Source organism: Gracilinanus agilis, chromosome 4 (assembly GCF_016433145.1).
Source record: "Gracilinanus agilis isolate LMUSP501 chromosome 4, AgileGrace, whole genome shotgun sequence".
NCBI lineage: Eukaryota > Metazoa > Chordata > Mammalia > Didelphimorphia > Didelphidae > Gracilinanus > Gracilinanus agilis.
In genome coordinates this window covers 186,585,963-186,606,574 of record NC_058133.1, presented here as the reverse complement: position 1 = coordinate 186,606,574, position 20,612 = coordinate 186,585,963, and the positions used below count along the sequence as shown (strand labels likewise).

The following is a 20,612-nucleotide window of genomic DNA, read 5'->3' as shown; positions in this document are numbered from 1 at the left end:
AGCAAGAAGAAGGCCTTTGATTTAGGATTTTGGAATCAGGAGCTATAATTGGAGATTATAGATTAAGAGCTTGTGCAAGGGACCCTTACAAACCATCTAGTTAAGCTCCCTCACTTTATAGATGAAGATACTAAGACCTAGAGTATGGAACTGACTTGCTTAATATCATAAGGCAGGAGGTGGCAGAGCTAAGGCCTGAACCTAAAGGCTTCTAATGCTCATAAGGATTGGGAGGCAGAGGTGGGCTGTGAAAAGAGAACTAAAGTTGGAGTCAGGAACCTAAATTCAGATCTCTGCTGCTCTGTCCATTATTCTACCTCCTGGTGACCTTGGGCAAACCACTTTACACTGGGGCCTCCACATTTTCCCTGCAAGGGCCAGATAGCCCCTAAGGGACCCTGTCCCTTCCCATTCAAGGTTTCTGGTCCTAAGAGCATCCAATCCAGTGCTTTTTCTCTAGTGTGGCTGGCTACCACACTGTAGGGTGGTTTCTCTTCTGCACATGTATTTCCCCTTCAACCCCAAAGTAGTCCATGTTCCCACATCTCCAGCCTCCTCCCTCCCCCAAACTACCTCCCATTCTTACGTACAGCAGGTCTCAGCAAGATGCTAGGAAGAAGCAATCTTTGTGGACCTCTCAGTACCAGAAGTTTTCAACTTTCTCAGAGTAGCTAAAAAAAGTAGGTGCTCTCTAATCCAAATTCATGTTCAGCACTGGCACTTTAGGGGTGTAAATGTTGGGGGTAAAAATGAAGTAAAAAGTTCAGGCAGCACAGCTAGTTATTCTGAGGGATGGGTGGCATTGTCATTGATAGGCCAACTGTATCTGGGGCTTCTTCCCCAGGTCATTTCTAATTTTAAAAACTTTCTTTAGTCTTCTGAAGCCATGGTTTTCCTAAAAACTCCAAATTTGCTCATGGTATATTTTATGGCAATCAGGGAAACTGGATGTTTGTTTTATTTGTATATGTATCATTTATAATTTCAGCATTCATAAGTGAAAAGGCTGCCTATACTAAAAAAAATCTAGGAAAATTTAGTTTGCACAACTAAACTGAGAGAAAGAAACAATTCTGATTTTCTAGAATGCAAGAATTCAACAGAATCACCAAACTATTCAATAGAGAATTAGAGGGTGCATTTTTATATTCTGAAGTTGTTAATTCTAACTGGTAAAAAAATCATGAGATCAATCTAGTAAATTTTAATTCCTTGATTTTGAATGTGAAATAACAATCATGTCAGACATTACTTACTGATTATAAAGTAATCTTTTTGAAAGATGTTTCCATTTAATTCCTTTTCCTTTGTATTTGTTTTGTAACAATGCTTCTGTTCTTAGAAGCTAAAGGGCAGGAAGAATAGCTACCCAAAGAATCCTCAAACACAAATAGGTGAAAGATAAGTGAAACCAATTCTTATGTGTTTTTTTCTTTTCCTTTATACTAAGAAGCATTTTTGAGAATATGAGTGGTATTATGGATAAGACCAAATGTCCAGCCTTCAAATCTATCACCCAAATAAAAGAAACAGTCAAAAGCAATTTGACTACATGAAAATAAAGCCCACTGGAAATCAAACATGGCCAAGTTTCATTAAAGGTGCAGTACCCACATTAAAAGGTTGATTAAAAGAAATTTTTTTATATGATGACCAAATGAATGAGAAAAATGTTGCTGAAACTTAGGTTAAATTCATTCTGATGTTTTCAATATAAGAAAGGTAAGTGGAAGATCCACAGTATGCCCTGATGATACCTACTGCAAACAACAGTGAATTTTTGGTTTTCATTTTCCTGTCTTCTCTAAACATGAAAATGATATGCTTAAAAAAAGTAGCTGGAGACAATGATGACACATTCATTCAAGTGGAGCCTAATTTAACAGAAATTTCACCTATCTGGATTCAAAATCTGTTAGCTTTTTTTCGTGACTTGTTTTTTCTTCTGCAGTCTCTGACTTTACTTTCCGAGATGCTAAATAGCTTTCTCTTCATAACTTGGTGAAGCTTGATAAAAAGAGGCAATCCTAACATTCCCTTGACACTAAATCCTATTGCAGGAACATAAAAAAACCAAATCACATTATACCACAAAGTCCACACTTATATATTCTTCTTAGAGCGTCTATCAAACCATAATATTAAGACAGTTAAAGAAGCAGGGCCACTTACGATAACACAAAGCCACAAAGCATAGACTCCTAGCTCTTGACTACTATAATGATATCTATACATAGAAAAAGAGAAAGAAAGCTCTCTACATATCTATAGTGTGTGTTTATATATGTGCCTGTGTACATATCTCTATCTATTTGCAGGATTTGGGGGAAAACACTCTTGCTAGGCCACATGGTTTCTACAGAAGCACTCTCATTTTTAGCACTTCTGGGTTGTTCCAAATCCAGAAGCCAAATTCAGTCCCCCTGGGGCAACAAAACAAGACAGGCAGTGAAAATCATCAGCGTTCAAAAAAACCTCATAAAAATGGCAACTATTTTCAACAATGCTTCCAATTTCGAAGGTCAAAGACCATCCCTGGTACTAATGATATGTCATAAAATAACTTCATGGAGCTAGTTGGTCTAAAATGTCAAAAACACAACAGAACATGACATTTAGAAGGCTTCCTCTTCTACTGTTAAGACAGATGATGTAGGATTTAAAATGCTTATGGATGCAAAGTAGGCCACAGAAATTCTTCTAAATGGCAAGAAGATCCTGTAGTGATTTTTAGAGGGAATGGAAAGGAAACTATACTAACAATGGAAGTGGGATGAGATGTATGCCTATTCTACAAAAATAATTTGGGATGTTTATAGTAAGGCAAATGCCACTGTAGCTTTCATTTCCACAATTGTTAGCAAAATAAGGAATGAAAAGGATTCAGAGCCAGGTACTAAATTCCATACATCTAGGCTTTCCAGCAGAGAAGTGACAAGTATTGTAGTCTAAACCTAAGTTCATAGATGTGCAGATTAAGACCTAACCAAATATCTGGATTTTGAGCTTCTCACCTAAACTTACAAGATCCAATTCCATCATATTCAGTTAAGGTGACTTGTTCTTCAATACTTGATGGTAATTACCTTGTGACTGGTCTTACTGATTAAAAGGAAAGAGAAATCTTCTTAACAGTTGTCCTGCCAAGTTTTAAAGCTATAGCCATCTACTCATTTAACTGCTGGAGCTTGTGAAGGTACACACAAAAAAATTATGATCACAGAAATACAATACAGCCATGTTCAGCAGTCAGTGTCAGAGATTTGCAAATACCATGTCTCCTCCAAGTCTGACAGTTCTTTACTCACAAGCCCAAACTACTATCAGCACCAAAAATACACTCCAATCGCACAAGAGAATTCCTTTTCCAGTCGATGTGATGCTATGAAATGCTATGGGTTTGTTAAATGAATCTTTACCTTTGGTCTTGGGTAATCGGATTATTTGAATACATCCCACTTTTGAAGGAATTATTCAAATCCAATGGAAATCCACAATGTAAAATGTTCAGTAGTTTTGAATGAAATGTATAACACTAAAAAATCCTTCTGATTATCTTTGAATTTAATTATTTGACATTGTGGCTCTACTCTGATCTATAGCTTTAAAGTGGTTAAAACAAAACAAAAATCCTTCCCATATGATTTATCTAGTGAAGTAACTACCAAGCACTAATGAAAATGAATTTTTTAATTGAAAAGAAAAATAAAGTTAATGAGTCAGCATCTTTCATGCCAGACCATGCTTTGTCTCCCACCACCCTACCCGGTAAAATTACCATCTGCAGTACCTGCGGTGCTGATGTGACTAATTACCTGTTTTGAGGCTGGGACTGAACTCTCGGCTAGTGCTGGGAGGTGGGAAGGCCTCCGGGGCTGTCTGTGCTGGAAGGGTTCGATATGGAGGAGGAGTCAACTCTTCGTCACCAGAGAGGCTCCTCCGCACCCCGCCTGTCATGGGCAGGCTCGACAAACTGACAGGCTTCTTCCCAACTGGCATCTTCCTCTCTAAACATTAAGTCAGACTAAAGTAAGCTTTTACTTACATGTGTGGTAAGAAAAGTGCATTAAATAAGTTGGAAAGTTCGTGGAGTACAGAGCACTCTGTGGAAGGAGAACGGTCTAATTTAAATGCAAGTTTGGCACTCTGAAAATAAGGGATTCTCTATTAATTCTCTGGGAGTTTGAAAATCTCAGGCTCTGAATCCTGAACCAGTTGAAAAAAAAAACAGAGCAAAATGTGAACTACAGAGAGCATTGATTGGGTTGGGCAAATAACTGGTTCGTTTCTTTAACCAAGAAAAATCCTTAGACATATGTTGTAGGGAATAACCTGCTAACAAGTGGGAGAGATTCTGCTAAACCCTGCTTAGTGGCACCACTTCACACAAAATCCCAAATACTGGTGTTTAGTTAGGAAGAAAAGTGCGATTGTTTGTGAATTCAGAGTGTGACAGGATTTCAAAGATAAGAATGTATCTCTATAATAAAAAAAAAACCCTTTCTTCATAAAGAGGTAATTCTTGTTCTGAAGCTATTTCTAAGATAAAAATTCTGATTGACTATGTATATTCAGAAACAACTGAATTTCATCCCAATAACAAATACATTATACCCCTCAGTTTCATCTTCAAGAGGAAACACAAGCTGTAAGACTCATTCAATGATTGTACTGTTAACAAAAATATTCCAGAATCTGATGCACATATATATTTGAATTATTAGAGAAAAAGGCAAAACTGCCATATGTTTGGCAAGAAGCCAAGGCAAAGGCAGTTTATATTAGATATGTCAAACATGAGGCCCACAGGGTTTCCAAGTATGGCCAAAACCAGATTAAAATGTATTTGGGAAATGGAAACAAAATAAATAAAAATATAATAAAACATTGATAATATTGCATTTTAAAATTAAGTCACTATGTGGCCTGCATACTGCGGATTCTTTGTATGGTGTAGTGGCTCCTGTTTTTATCTGAGTTTGACACCAGTGGTCTAAATGAATAAAAGCTGCAATCGATTATCATATTGCATATATGCTTAAGATTCCAACAAAAAGTTTTCTTCCAGGGTTTAAAATAACTCAGGTAAGAAGACCAAACACAGCCTATGTTTACCTAAGTAGGCAAAAGCCAAACCAAATCACTGTAAATCACTACTACTTAAAATGACATCATAACCAATCTAAATATTAAGTTCCTATTAATTTCTTAACTGCTAACTTCAAGCCATGTGTCCATCCCTTTTAAACTTCACTAATATTGGACCAAAGAATAAAATGCAAATTATTAACCACAGAAAACTAAGAAAACTACTAAGATTAACATCACCAAAACATTCAATGAAGGTCAACAACAACGCATTTGGGGTTAATGCTAATTTCCTTACTTTGTAATGAATGTGTATACACCTTAACTCAAAAGATGTTTTTGAGATTATATACCATTTTTAACCTATAGGAGCCTACTGGTGGGTACACTACCATTGATTTAGAAAACACTAGTTAATATGTATCCACACTCTTAGTTAAGAACACCTACATTCCTGTGCACAATTTAGAACAAGATATTCTCCAGAGATCTTTTTCTGTTAAAAAAAAAAAAAAAAAAAAAAAAAAAAAAAGCACCATAGAAGCAATAATGGATAATTTAGGAAAAGAAGAACTAACACTGCAATGCAAACCATATAACCAGTACATAATTCTACTTGAACACAATACAAATAAAATTATTTATTTTTAAATGATCATCTCCATATATCATGTTTACTACTAGTGGAATTCTGGCTGCAAAAGCCATAGTGTTTTATATGGCTGGGTTTATTTAGACCACCATCCTTTATTTTCTTAAATGGACCTCATATCAGTTCTTTCCTGTCTAACAATGTGATCCCCTTCTCTCTAATCAGCACACAATCAAGAAGTCCTTTTAGTACCACCACAGGAGACAGTGGTCTCTTCATCTTTTTTCCTCTACATTTCTGAGAAAATCTTTTTAAGTTTTATAAAAGACATCTTAAAACTAAGAGGAACTGAAATGCTAATAATAAAGAATATTTTTTCCAAATCCAATCTTGTTATGAACCATGTCAATAAAAACACTTATCAATACTATCACTTCTTTCCCTAGAGCCTATCTGAATCAACTAGTCTAAAATCACACTTACAACATATGCTAGGTGCAGAATTTGTAAGATTTGTGTTCCATGTATATATTTATCAGTTACATGCCCAATATTCACTGGCTGGGAAATTAATCTTGAAAGTAAAATTTCACATAGCCACAGATAGGAATTTATCTCTACTTTGGAAGGAGAATTTCTAACATCAAAAAAGGATTCGTTTCAAAGAGGAAATAGTCAAAGCAATCTGGGTTATAGACCTTTATAGTAAGCCTAGAGATTATACCTTCTACAATCTACCCTTAGATTCATACCTTCATTGGGATAATTTTTAGTTAAACTTCCTGGTTGATGGGATCATTCTTGCATGTTCTTGCCATGGAAACAGTTTTAAGTGAATGTTAGACCTGGCAAATGTCCAGACTGCAAATAATTCTGGGTTCATGTGACAATTACAGTAGCACAACAGGAGGACGGTGTGGCACTGTTAAGAGGAGGAGGTTTCATACTCTGGGGGAAAATCTGTTCTTTGGCTCAAAACATCTCTACAATGGCAAGAAGATGGAAAAGGAAGAATCCTTTACTCAAAATTATTAACATGGTGAATATTAGTCTAAAAATAAAGGGAAGAGGGCATGAAAGCTTCTTCATCACATTGCCTATCTGTTACAAGTTGTTGATGATAATAATATATAAGGAAATATAAGAATATAAGGCAAGTCAAATGGAAAAATTAAATGAATTTCCATTCTAAATTGCATCTTTACTCACAAAAAATTTCTCTATATCAATATGAACAAATGTGTCTCTTGTCATGAAATACTGTGACAAGTTTGACGAAAGGAAAAAAAGTCTATGCATTAAAACTAAATCCCTATAAGAAAAAAAGGTTTTAAAATACTGTTAAATACGCCTATCCATTTATATATATGCATACACACACACACACACACACACACACACACACACACACACACACACATCTAAATTTCCATTGTGTTGGGTACTATTTTCCAATAATAACCATCCTTTCAATTGTTATGATATATGAACCTGCATGAATTTTGTTTGCTGTTAAGCAGCCTGGATTTCTTAACAAAGGAATGCTATTAGACAGGAATTTTGATTTTAGCTGGATAGATCCATTATACTCCAACTCTTTGGCAAACATCTAAGTTTTCTATTATTAAATAATTAGGAAAAGTCTTGAAGAATTAACCCTCAATAGATTACTTAGAATTTTAAGTGTCATTCAAGAGATCTGACTCAAATGTTTAAAAATAATAAAGCAATCATTTTCTTCTTTTCCTATGAAAGATTAAAAAACAAAATCTAACTATTTCCCTACAAACAACAACAAAAAAACACCAAACAAAACCCAAAGCATTTCTCATTTACTGAAAAACTGATTTGCCTTTTATGGCATACTGCACCTTTAAGCATAATACTTAATGCACGATCATCAATTTCAACAAGGAATGCTTCTTTTCCTGAGAACACACACTGCCCACAATTTGTTAACAGAAAAAAAATGCATATTAATATTTGGTGACCCACTTTTCTTATGTCCTTTGTATTGCTGTGACTTAGCCTTTTTCTTCTGCTTTGATGAACTTGACTGGCTCTCTCTTGATGCTGAAAAACAAAAGAAAAAACAATGGTCCTGGATATTCACTCATGAGAGGTAACCATCATTTAAATGAACTGTACTGCTTATTTGGATGAGAACATTCTACTGATAAATTTATATTAAAGTTTCATAAATAAGGTTGAAGATTCTAGGGAAATATGAAATTTAAGACATAATGCCCTTTTTCAAATAATGGGTACACTAAGCTAGCCTGATGAAGGATTCTTTACTTTGACCTATATTCAACAATTTTGACTCTCAAGTTCAGGGTTGCTATGGCGTATTGTTATTGAACAGACACAGGAAATTATACATTCCAGTCCCACAGACTTAGAATACAATTTGTATAATTAAGGGCAAGCATAAGATATCTACTTCTAGAGCGGCCCAGATTTTTGAAAAAAAAAAAATCACTAACAACATATTTTTATAAGTCAACAACTCACTCTGTGGTGCTGGAGGTTGTAGTTGATATCCAGTTAATTGGCACCATCCAACAGGATAGAGGTCAGGGGACTCACAGTCTACCCACTGATCATACTCTTCTTCCCAACCATCAAAATGGATCCTCAATAGACGATGAATAATTCGAGTTACTGTGGCTACACAGACTAGACGTGGTTCCATGAGGTCTACAGCTTCTAATTTCATTCCCACACGAAATCCATGATTTGGGACATCCTGATAAGAAGAAGAACAATCTAGCTGACAGATGGTAGAAGCCACAAGAAGACAGTCTGGGACAAATGAATGACCTCTGGACTTGGAACCAGAAGAATGGTTTCAAGTGCTAGCTCCAGCACTTACACCAGTGGTGTGATGCAGGACAAGCCATTTAAATCACAAACCTCAGCTTTGTTATTTGTGAAATAGAAAGAATACTTGCACTAGATCCCCTCATAGGGATGTGAGTTTTAAATGAGATAGCATGTGAAAAGGGCCTTCTAGCCATAAAGTCTTATGTAAATGATAGCTTTCTCTTTTGGAAGCAACAAGCAAAATACGAGGCATTCGCCAGCTGATCCCCTAGGTTCTGTTCCAGCTCTAAATCTCAGTAATTAGTTAATAAAGTTGCTGAATTGACTCAAACTAGGAAAACCAAAGGCAATGCAAGGGAACTAAACAGGAATAATTTATACAAAAATGACCAGGATTTCTAGATAGTTCTTAAATTATAAATTAATACAGTGAAGCATTTATAGACTAATTATGAAACTTTATGGAAAAGAAAAAGCTTTACAAGTAGGTAACTACAATTTTCTTTTTACCTTATTAAACAACTTTACTGGTGCTGCTATGGAGCCAGTTTCCCTGAGGTAGTCAAACCATTTGAAAGGAAGTTTTGTATAACCTGAAAAATATAGCATTGTCCTAAGTGGAAGCTCATTTAAAATTCCTGAAACATTAAAAATGCAGATAAAAAGTTCCTAGAAACAAATGAAAATCTTGGAGGTTTTGAGAAGGGTCACCTAAATCCACTTCAGACACTGTCTCCTATGCTCCTAATGAATTACATAACTCTTCCTCGTGCCCTCTAAATTATGAGGATTTTGGCCTCCTAGAAACAGACATTGGTTCTTAAATCAAATTACATTCTTTACAGAAGCATCTTTCTCAACTCAAGCCTAATTTGAAGTACAGATGTCTGTTCTCACATTTATCAGCTTGATTTATGGAAGCTCTTGAAACTATGGGGCCATTTTTACATGTAATTTGTGGGGAGAAAAGGGAACATAGCAAAACTTAGTCTTGCATTTCTTCCTCCTGTTTAATTTTCTTTCCTTAGTTCTTTGGAGAATAGTGGACCATGTTAAGAGGCCACTTGTTTAGCTGAGATAGCCTGGTATCTTAAAAAGGCATCTGCACAGAGTTTTCAATGAGGAGCCCAATGAGGGGAGCAGCCTTTAAGGCTTAAAGATGTATGTTGTAAAAAATACTCTGTTATCTCCTCCTGCATCAAATATCTGCTAAGCTGGAGTTTTTGCAACAGTATCTGAGGCTATCAATTAATTCATGCTATACACAGACACATAAATGAAATGTGCTGTAATGAACAGTTGCCCAATTAAACCTTGCAGTATTTAATTATTTTTTGTATTGTGTACAGACTTTAAGGACAATACTGGATAAGCAGCATATATATATATCAAAAAGATATTAAGCAGAAAAAGATGATGATATAAATATAGTACAAAATCAGAAATGTCATTTTAAGTTAAAATGAGATACCTCTGGGTGGAGTTAATTCAATCATGTTAATTTCACAGAAACCAACAGGGAAAATAGAAGGGGAGGTTGCATGGTAACAAAACCAGTCAGATCCATCTGCTGCTTCTGAGCCATCAATCCCGATCATAAGGAATCCATCTGCTAGCACCTTTAAGAATTTAAAGCCCAAACATTTGAAATTAGAAAACACTCTTAGGAATTTGAGTTAAAAGAACCGAATCTAGACCACCCTTTCATCTAGAATTCTTTTTAACCTATCAGAGGAATCTCAACATAAAGGTTAAAAATAAAAAGGCTTAGGTTTTACGCATAAATTTTTATGTTATCCATTCAAATGGACAATTTCAGGAATTCTGAGTTGGCAGTATAAAATCCTGTATATATTGGGGCCAGGACTACATATAAGTGAAAAAATAACTAAAATCTTTTCCAACCCTGATCGATGCTTGAAATTCCATACCTCAGAACTTTATTCTTTCTGTTTAGGGCTCTGAACTCTGTTAAAATGCAAATATCCTTGGAAAAACTAAGAATTTAAGTGAGTACTAGTTATTTATATCTGATTATGAATTCAGCACTAGATCCTTTCCTGTGAGATTAGGAATTAGGCACTGAATGGGAAGATGTAAATGTAGGAAGTAGGAACAGAGAACTTGCTGTAAGACCAGGAGGTTGGACACTGTGAGGAGCACCTCTGATTATTTTGCAATTTTTTCCTAGGGCCAATGACCAGGAAATAATTAAAACTTCTTTTAAGTATCAGGATACCCTACGCAACATAACACTGGTATAGTGTCCTTCTGTAGAGGATAGTCTCAAAACAACAATCTGTATTGCTAAGGAAGTAAAACTCAATTTGAAGTTATTTAGGATAATATTGGTATTCTCTTTTCCTAGTACAGATGCAGATCAGCATATATGTATAAACATTTCACTACAAATCTAATAAATTTCTACTTTATTGCCATAACCACATAGCTCCTGTCAACATTCACTTTTTATATAATCTTACATTCATATCTCACCTTTCTAATGGTTGCAACACATATTGCAGAAAGATTTAGAGGATCTATAGCTTCCAACTTCATTCCTTCCTTGTACCATTCCCCACTCTGGTCTACTTCTTTTACCTAAAGGATTATAAGAAAGCATATCTACTATTTAATACAAAAAGTGTTGCTGTGGTATTTTACAAGACAATACCCATTTAAAAAAAGCTCACCAGAGAAGAGGTGAAATAGCTTCCTACCTACCTAACGTTGTTCAAACTTTCAACAGCATTAAAGGAACACAAGGAAATAAGACAGAATTTTAGGGCAATTATAATAGAGATTTATGATGCCTATGTATTACAAAGTCTTAATCTTTGTAAATGACCATATAATTGTGATTTCCACTAATTTATGAAATACCCACAACCCTCTTTCAAATCTAATTTACAAATGAGGGTTCTTATGAAAAATCTCTTACCTTAGCAAATAAATGTGGTGGTGTATCAAAATGTCCATCCTGTTTCTTAGTAATATCTACAAGGAAAAGTTACATACTAATCTGTCAGCATTTGTAAGATCAAAAACCACCTTTCTTTGAAAGTCTTAAACCTATATGGCACATGATGCCCTCAAACATGGCAAACACATGTCTCCCACACTTCAAAACTACTCTTAAGTAGTCCTTTTCCCTGAAGAGAACATGTGCACATATTATTAAAGGAACTAAGTTAATCTGAATGCTGATATTCTACAAGGTAGAGAATGATTTAGATCACCTAATTTTAGGAGTGCTGCCAACGTGTCTGACAAAACACCTAGCCAAATTTACTTCTACTAACTTGATTAAAATGGGAAAGTGGGAAAACTATGTTTAGGTGTTTTTTAAAAGATGAGCTGAAAGACTGAAGAATAAGAAAACATTTATCGTTATGACTATGGACACATTTTGTAACCAAGAGCAGGCACAGGAAATTAATTAGTTAAGACATTATTATTCTAGTGTAAACATTCGCTAACTAAATTAGAAGCTACTTAGATAATTAGAAGGCTATTATAAATCTAAGACACTTTGAAAGAAAAATATTTGAAGAGTTCCATTAATTCTTACTGATATTTGTAATAAAAATCTTTATAAATGTGCTCACCAGATCTTTTGAATCTATGACCTATACTTCGGGACCAACCAATATGATGAATCAGTGGACTATACATGTGGCACCAGAAATCATCTGTTTTGTCTTCACTTTCTTCATACACTAATCTTAATCTTCCGCCAATTACACTTTCCACAATTGCAACCCGTGTACGACATAGATGTGTCTTATCAACCACTTCTACCCTCATGGAAGGCTTGAAAGGATACTGCATACTTTCTGACACCTTGAAATCAAGGAAAGAAATAACCAAACATTCATTTTAATCCAACAAGCATCTATTAAACATCTACTATTTGCAAAGAACTGAGCTAGGGGATGGGGATATAAAGATCATAAAGGAAAACCAACCCTGCCCTGAAGGAAATCAGTCTCACAGTATGGATATTGGTATAAACATTAACTCACTATTTCATTATTAAAGCAAAAAAGAATATGACCAGAAAAGGAGGTGGATGAGTCACATAGTAAGAAAGATAAGACAGTGACTGGTACATTAATATAAAGATTTAAAAAGAACCAGAAGACCACCTCTAGAAAGTTGGGTAGATTCAATCAACCAGCCTACCACTGTCGGGCACTATCCTGGGTTCTAGGGATAAGAATACAAAGTCCTTGTCCTCAAAAAGTTCTACTGGGAGAGATGCAACATGTAGAAAGGATACACATACATGTAACAAACATATAAAAGGACACACACACATAAAAAGAACATATGCACATATTTACAAACACTTGTACACATATGCAAAATTAGTAAAAATTGATTGACAGGGGAATAAATAAGAAAGATCTATAGAGTGATTCCAGATATGGGGGGCAACCTATGTAACCTATACAAAGACACAGAAGGAGTAGAGGGATGATATAGAACTAGTTAAGCCAGGTTAACTGGCATATAAAGGGCACAAAGAGGGTGTAACATGTAATCAGTCTGGAAAGAGGGTCTAAAAATGATTTATGAAAAGAAATCAATGTTAACTGCTCAAGAAAAGCTGTTATGAAGGAGTTTTACTCTGCATGGGTAGAGGAAGTTCCCACAAAGATAAAATCGGAGGCACTTAAGTGTTAAAAAGGATGTACATTTCTTTGAAACAGTTTTCTATGAAGAAAGTTTGATGAATGAGAAAATCAGTTTGCTGTGATTTTGAATATTTCTATATTATCAAAAAGCTTCAGGTTAACATGGCTTAAAAGACTCCAAAGGCCTAAATCCACTTAATGTTTTAGTTAAAAGTGATTTACATAGGGCAGTTTTACCTTTTGAGAGAAGTCAGGAGGAAGTGTTTTGGCACCAGTAAGTCGTTTCACTAGAAAAGCTTTCCAGTTTGTGTACTTGTGTTGAATGGCTATTGCAAAAGAAATAACCAGTCATATTTTAACAAGGCATGGAATCGTTCTGTAAACAGACCTCTTTGTAAAAGGGGGAAAAAAAGTAAAGTCAATAGTACCAAATACCCCAGGAATTCAAGGTCTTAAAATTAGCATGTATTTGAATTAACAAAAGACTCAGAGAAAAAATGGCTTTTTGGAACTTAACTTTAAATATTTTAAAGATAGAAGCAATATCATTTTGGAGTTATTACTGCATATGAAGAAGAGGGATATATTCACTTAAAATATTGTGAGGTCAATAGTTTTATTACTCTTACTTACTCCGAGGAGGAACAAGGGGTTTTCCGCTGGCTGCACACCAACCAACTGGATGGATGTCAGACCCACAAATGTTGCACCAGAAGTCCAGGCTGGAATCACTTTCAAACCCTTCATATCTTAGAAGGGCATTATAACCTGAAAGAAATGAAAGATATTTAAAGAAAAAAAAAAACCCTAACCCAAATGTAACAAATAGGACTTTATCAAGGAAAATAAAATTTAAGGAATCAGAAGAAATTTAGAGTAAAATGCATTAAATTTTTAATTCTTTGTTTAGAAAGGTCCTCTCTTTTTGGTTTTCTTGAAATTTGTACCAAATTCTGGAGGGAAAAACCAGGGAATTCTATTAGAATGCTTGTTGTACAGACTACTGTTGAACTTTTGAAGCACTGAAAAATAAAGAGTTGTCTAATTATTAGACAGTAATTTATTCAAATTTTCGTATTGATTCAAATTCATTCAAGTTGCCAGTTTCTCAGATGATTAAATGATCTAATATTAAAAAAAAAAATTAAAACAAAAAATTTATGCTCTGGCATCTCTGAAGGCTACTTCCCCCTGCCTTTTATTTGGTATTAAGGAGGTTTTACAGCTATGATAGGCCAACAACATGAATACCACATATTAATGAAAAAGAAATCACCATTTTCTTTAATTATCCTCTGTCTCTGAAGTGAAGATGATGATCAAATATCAGTTTAATATCAATTTTAGGCTCTTAATGAAAATAAAACTCTTGGTCTTATGCTTAGGAAGCTGGGCTTCTTCCATACTTTTAGATGTGAATACCTGTAAAGGGGCTTCAAGCCATTAAGTCAAAAAGAAAAACGTAAATTCAAGACAATTTCCCACTGTTTATTAAATGTTTAATGTGGGAACAGCTAGATTGACTCAGTGGATAGAGAGCCAGGCCTAGAGGCAGGGGATGGGGAGAAGACCTGTTCTTGGGTTCAAATCTGGCCTTAGACACTTCCTAGCTGGGCAAGTCACTTAACACCCATTGTCTAGCCTACCACTCTTCTGCCTTGGAACCAATATACAGTATTGATTCTAAGACAGAAGGTGAGGGTTTAAAAAAAAATAGTTACTCTGCAGACAATACTGTACAGAGTATGGCAGAGTTCCCATCCTTGTAGGGATGACAGTTTATAAGACATACATAAATATCTGAATATAGACTTTGATAATTTAGGGAAAGTACTAACCCAATGCTTCCAGAGGGTGGAGGGGTGGATTGATTGGCTGAAGGGATCAAGGAAAGCTTGGATGAATTGATGGTATTTGAACTAGACCTTAAAGGATAGGTAGGCATTCCACAGGCTGGGCAAATGAGGGATGAGGAGGAAGCTGAAAGCTCAGGGGATAGCTCCAGAAATTTCTTGGAAGGAAAATAAATACACCTAGTAGCTGAACTTGGATCTTAACTGTTTTGGTCTTTTACTTATTGAAAAGAAAATACCCAGCTCATAGATGATACTGCTTTTTGACCAACTTATAAAAGAGACTAATACCAGACAGCTAATGAGCACAAAATTTTCTGGTACAGCATATTATTGTAGCATGCTAGAGCCAAGAGAAGGCCATTTCTGTGAACTTCTGAGATTTTCAAAGGCAAAGATGGGATGGGGGTGGTGGTGGATATTAAAGGGTATATAGAGGGAAGAGAAATTTGCAAAAAAGGGTGTAGCAAAGGGGGCAGCTGGGTAGCCTAGAGACGGGAGGTCCTAGGTTCAAATCTGACCTCAGACTCTTCCCAGCTGTGTGACCCTGGGCAAGTCACTTGACCCCCATTGCCTACCCTTATCACTCTTCTGCCTTGGAGCCAATACACAGTATTGACTCCAAGAAGGAAGGTAAGGGTTTAAAAAAAAAAAAAGAAAAGAAAAAAGGGTGTAGCAGGGAAAAAGGCAGAGAAGTCATCAAGCATTTATTAAGTACCTACTGCATGTCAGCCACAGCCACTGTAATGAGCACGGGATACAAAGAAGGGCCAAAGAGAGTCCCTGCCCTCAGAGAATTCAGTCTGATGCATGAGACAACATGCAACCAATTATGTACAAACAAGATATCGTTAGGACAAACTGGAGGAGTCCCACAAAGAAGGGAGAGACATCCTAGGTGGGGAGGACGGTCAGTGAAAATTCCTGGAGTCTTCTGTGTAAGTAACAGCAGGGCATGTCGTGTCACTGGATTCTAGAGCAAGTGGAGGGGAAGAAGGTGGGTGGGGGAAGAGAACCACTTAGGAAAGGCTTTAAAGCCAAACAGATGATTTTCTCTGATCCTGGAAGTAGCAGGAAGCTATTACATTTTACTGAGTAGCAGGGTGATGGTGAGACCTGAACTTTAGGAAGACAGATCAACTACAAGGCTATTGCAATAGTCCATGTGTGAGTTGATGAGTGTTTGCGCCAGGGTGGAGGCAGTTATGGAGGAGAGAAGGTAGTATATGCTATATGCAAGAGGTGTTATGAAATTAGAATGGACAGGGCTTGGTAAATGACTAGATAGGAGGTGCCTGGGAGGACAGTGGTGCCCTTGACAGTAAGAAAGAAATCAGGAATCAAGCAATGAATGAACAAGCATTTATGAAGCACTTGCCACATGCCAGGTTATTCACATATATACATAGATACAATATATAGAGAAGAGAGCTAGGGTACATACACACACATTCAAACATATACTGTATACAAAGTAGTTAAAGAGGGAAAGAATAGTTTGAGGGAGAGCCAGGATAAAAAAAAATTCCACACAAGATACTTAAAAACTGCACCTTGAAGAAAGAGATAGATGCTGTGAGGTAGAGGGTAAGGAACGCATTCCTAATGGAGGGGTCAACCACTGCAAAAAGACAAAAAAAAAAAGAGATGAGGGTCTTGTGAGATGAACATAAAGAAGAGTAACTTGGCAGGACTTCAGAGGGTGGAAGGAGGAGTGACATCCACTGAGGCTAGAAAGACAGATGGGAGACCAGGTGGCAAAGGGCTTTTGAAGCTAAACTGAAGATCGTATTGGGAACAAAAGAGTAGGAAAGATAAATGGTTAAATCATCCGAGCTTAAGGAACATTACTTCGTTAGCACTTTGCAGGGCAAACTGAAGCAGGGGGATGGATATTTCAAGCAGGGAGATCCCATTAGATGCCATTAAAATAATGTAGAGGAAGGGTAATGAGGCCTGAATTAAGGTGGTGGCTGCACAAGAAAAGGGGTCAGATATGTTATTGTAGGGGAAGAAAATGGCAACATATGGCAACTGAATCGATGTGTGGGGTCAGGAAGAGTAAGAAGTTGAAGACAACTACAGTGCTACAAACTAGGAGAATGGAAGAATGGTGGGGTCTTTGACAGAATTGAGTGGATTTTGGGGAAAAGATGGATTCTATCGAATTTGAAATGTCAAATAGGCAGTTGGTGATGAGGGACTGGAAGGAACTTAGAAGAAAGATTGTGGCTAGGTATGTAGACAGATAGGCCATCAACATAAAGAAGATAAGTCAACACAGGGGGACTGACAAAGAAAGAACTAGAGAGGAGGGCCCAGGACATGGCCTTGAGACACACCTACAGTTAGGGGGCATGGCCTATCCAACAAAGGAAACTAAGGATGTTCCACAGGCAAGAGGAGAATCAGGAAAGAATAGTGTCATAACAATCCAAAGTGGAGAGAGCATCTAGGAGGATAGCAATGTCAATGAAGTAGAGGGGACAAGAGGCCTGAGAAAAAAAACATCAGATTTAACAATGAGGAAATCACTGGGAACTATAGACGGTAATTTCAGTTTGACAACTGAAGAGAGATAGAGGAGACTGAGGCAATGTGGGTATGGACAGCTTTTCGCTTTTCTCAGGAAAAAAGAAAAGCTGAGAAAGAAAAGAGGATAGGATGAAAGTTTGAGGGTAAATTTGGGTATATTTGGAGGAATCAATATATAGAGGATTTGAAAATATGAGAAAAGGAATGGCTGAGTTTACAATCTGCTGGAGAAAATAAGAAGAGATGGGATCAAGTATACACTCAGAGGGGCTGGCCTTGCCAAGGGGGTTTCTGTCACTGATGGAAACTGGTGGAAAGGAGGAGTGGTAGATGATGTCAAAGGATTTTTGAAATGGAGAAGGATAAAGAGGGAACTTAAAACAAAAGGTCTCAATTTTTTTTAGCAAAGAGGAAGGTTTCTCAAGTTGAGAGAGAAAAGGGGATAGTGAAGCCTGGAGAGGGGTAGAAGAGTTTCTATGGAGTGAGATATGGAATCAGTAGGGCTTGAATTACCTTGCTGAAGGGTGGGCCTAGCTGAGGTCAGATAACATGCACAGAAAACACATCCAGTCAAGCATGGCTGAATGATTTTCTCCTACTCCATTCTGAAGAAGAGGTATAGGAAACAGGGAGGTAGATCATGGGAATAACCAAGGCTAAAGTTTGGTAAAGGATAGGGACATGGGATTTAAGTGCAGAGGATAGTGTGGAGCTGAATTGGCTAATTTTCTGACTAGAAAGTCAGAAAAGGGGCAATGGTTTGAGAAGTAACTAAGAAGTGGAATGATTGGAAGTTGAAAAATGGAGATAAACGTTTAAGAAGGACAAAGCATAGGAAGAGATGACAGAGGGTATAGTTAGCTAGAAGAATATCAGAATTTTAAATTTAGAGAAGTATATTTTTGGGGTAGTGATGAGATCCAGAGTGTGACAATCCCTATGTGTGGTTGGGTAAAGGTCATGGGATAGAAGGTGACTGAGAAACCATGGAATTTGAGAGATATAAATGGTGAAATATCCAGGTATAAAAAAAGCAAGAGCTGGGAGGAAAAGGAAGACATTAAACCAGGTGCAAATTTCTTTTGAAAGGGGAGAGAATGCTGGGAGCTGGTATACAACAGCCACCAAGACCTGATTTGGGGAAAATCTTATCTGGGTGAATTTCAAAGGGCAGGAGATTGCTGAGTGAAGTAAAGGAGAATCTGGAAATGGGGCAGTGGGGCACTAGGAATATTCCAACTACTCCTACCAGGACCAGTGTGTCAGGATTATTGGGTTGGGGTTAGGAAGGCTAGTGTGTGAAGGTATGGTCAGTGGTAGGGAAGATGACAGTGGTATCTGGAGGAAATCAGATCTTAATAAGCCCAAGAGAGCAAAGAAATATGGGAGGAAGAGTTCCAGAAGGAAGGAAGGTTTGTTCACTATGGAATAAGAATTCTAGAGGGCACAGCTGAAGGGGTTGGTAGGGGTGAGGAAGATGGACATGAGAGAACAAAGCCATAGGCATTGGGAAGGATTTGATCCTTTGTAGCTGGTGGTTGAATTGTATAATACAGGGATAGAGAGAGCTTCAGATGGTTGGAAGTTGTTAGCTGCAGAGTGGCAGATGAAGAATGCCCAGTCTCAAAGGTGTTTTGTTTGTTTGGGAATGGTGGAGAGAAGCAGTGCTATACCCAGGTACCTCTGGAAGGAACAGACTTCTGGGTAGGGCCTGCATCTGGGTCATTCCTAGCTTGCTTCTCCTCTCTATGATAACGAATATGATTTGTAGGTAGGTACAGTAAGAAACCTGGACTTAATAGTGTGAAAGGTCAAGAAAGAGTGGGAGACAGGTTAGGCTAGGTAATGTGGGGGTCAAGATGGAAGGCCAATTCAAGGGCCATGAATGCCACACGAGAAATCTGCAAATGGAAGACTGAGCAAAAGGAGAAACTCTTAGGTTCTTTCTTGAACAGAATATTAACAGATTAGCCTTAGTCAACTTTACAACCAAAAAACACACTTATACACAGAAAGCAATGATAACAAATCAATAACAAGATAATCTTTCCTGATCCTTCTGATTGTACCTTCAATGATAAAGATAAGGTAAAAATGTATGCATGATTTAGATGGATGATACCATAAGCATAAAGGGTGATATTCTCAGCAAATTAGGGGAGAATGGGAAAAAAAAATCACTTGTCAGATCGATGGATAAGGGAAGAGTTTATGACCAAAAGGAGAAAGGGAGGAACACTGGAAGTAAAATGGATAATTCTGACTAAATTAAATAAAAAGTTTTAGCATTAAACAAAATAAATGCAGCCAAAATTAGAAGAAAAGCTGGAAACCAGGGGGGAAAAGTTACAAGTTTCTCTGATAATGACATCAATTTTCAAATATATAAAGAACTGAGCCAGATTTATTAAAAAGTCATTCTTCAAAAGATCAAGAATAGGGGCAGCTGGGTAGCTCAGTGGAGTGAGAGTCAGGCCTAGAGACAGGAGGTCCTAGGTTCAAACCCGGCCTCAGCCACTTCCCAGCTGTGTGACCCTGGGCAAGTCACTTGACCCCCATTGCCCACCCTTACCAATCTTCCACCTATGAGACAATACACGAAGTACAAGGGTTTAAAAAAAAAAGATCAAGAATATCAAGGGAAATAATAAAAAAAATATGAAGGAAGGGGGCCTAGCAGTACCAGATATTAAACTATACTATAAAGCAGCAGTCATCAAAACAATATGGTACTGGCTAAGAGACAGAGGGGAGGATCAGTGGAATAGACTTGGGGTAAATGACATCAGCAAGACAGTGTATGATAAACCCAAAGAGCCCAACTTTTGGGACATGAATCCACTATTTGACAAAAACTGCTGGGAAATTTGGAAAACAATATGGGAGAGATTAGGTCTAGATCAACATCTCACACCCTACACCAAGATAAATTCAGAATGGGTGAATGACTTGAATATAAAGAGGGAAACTATAAATAAGTTAAGTGAACACAGAATAGGATACTTATCAGATCTTTGGGAAAGGAAAGAATTTAAAACCAAGCAAGAGTTAGAGAAAATTACAAAATGTAAATTAAAT

At 36.8% G+C, this 20,612-nt stretch overlaps 1 protein-coding gene across 1 annotated transcript in view; it reads right to left on the bottom strand.

The window, feature by feature from the left end:
• MBTD1 (mbt domain containing 1) overlaps positions 1-20,612 on the bottom strand; it is a 78,423-nt gene that overhangs the window by 1,109 nt on the left and 56,702 nt on the right. The window contains exons 7-15 of the mRNA XM_044676572.1: positions 13,780-13,914; positions 13,384-13,472; positions 12,115-12,349; positions 11,448-11,503; positions 11,003-11,107; positions 9,978-10,125; positions 9,017-9,099; positions 8,195-8,429; positions 7,676-7,753 (exon numbers count right to left, since the gene is read on the bottom strand). Coding sequence (XP_044532507.1) covers positions 7,676-7,753; positions 8,195-8,429; positions 9,017-9,099; positions 9,978-10,125; positions 11,003-11,107; positions 11,448-11,503; positions 12,115-12,349; positions 13,384-13,472; positions 13,780-13,914 — 1,164 coding nt within the window. The remainder of the gene's footprint in view (positions 1-7,675; positions 7,754-8,194; positions 8,430-9,016; positions 9,100-9,977; positions 10,126-11,002; positions 11,108-11,447; positions 11,504-12,114; positions 12,350-13,383; positions 13,473-13,779; positions 13,915-20,612) is intronic.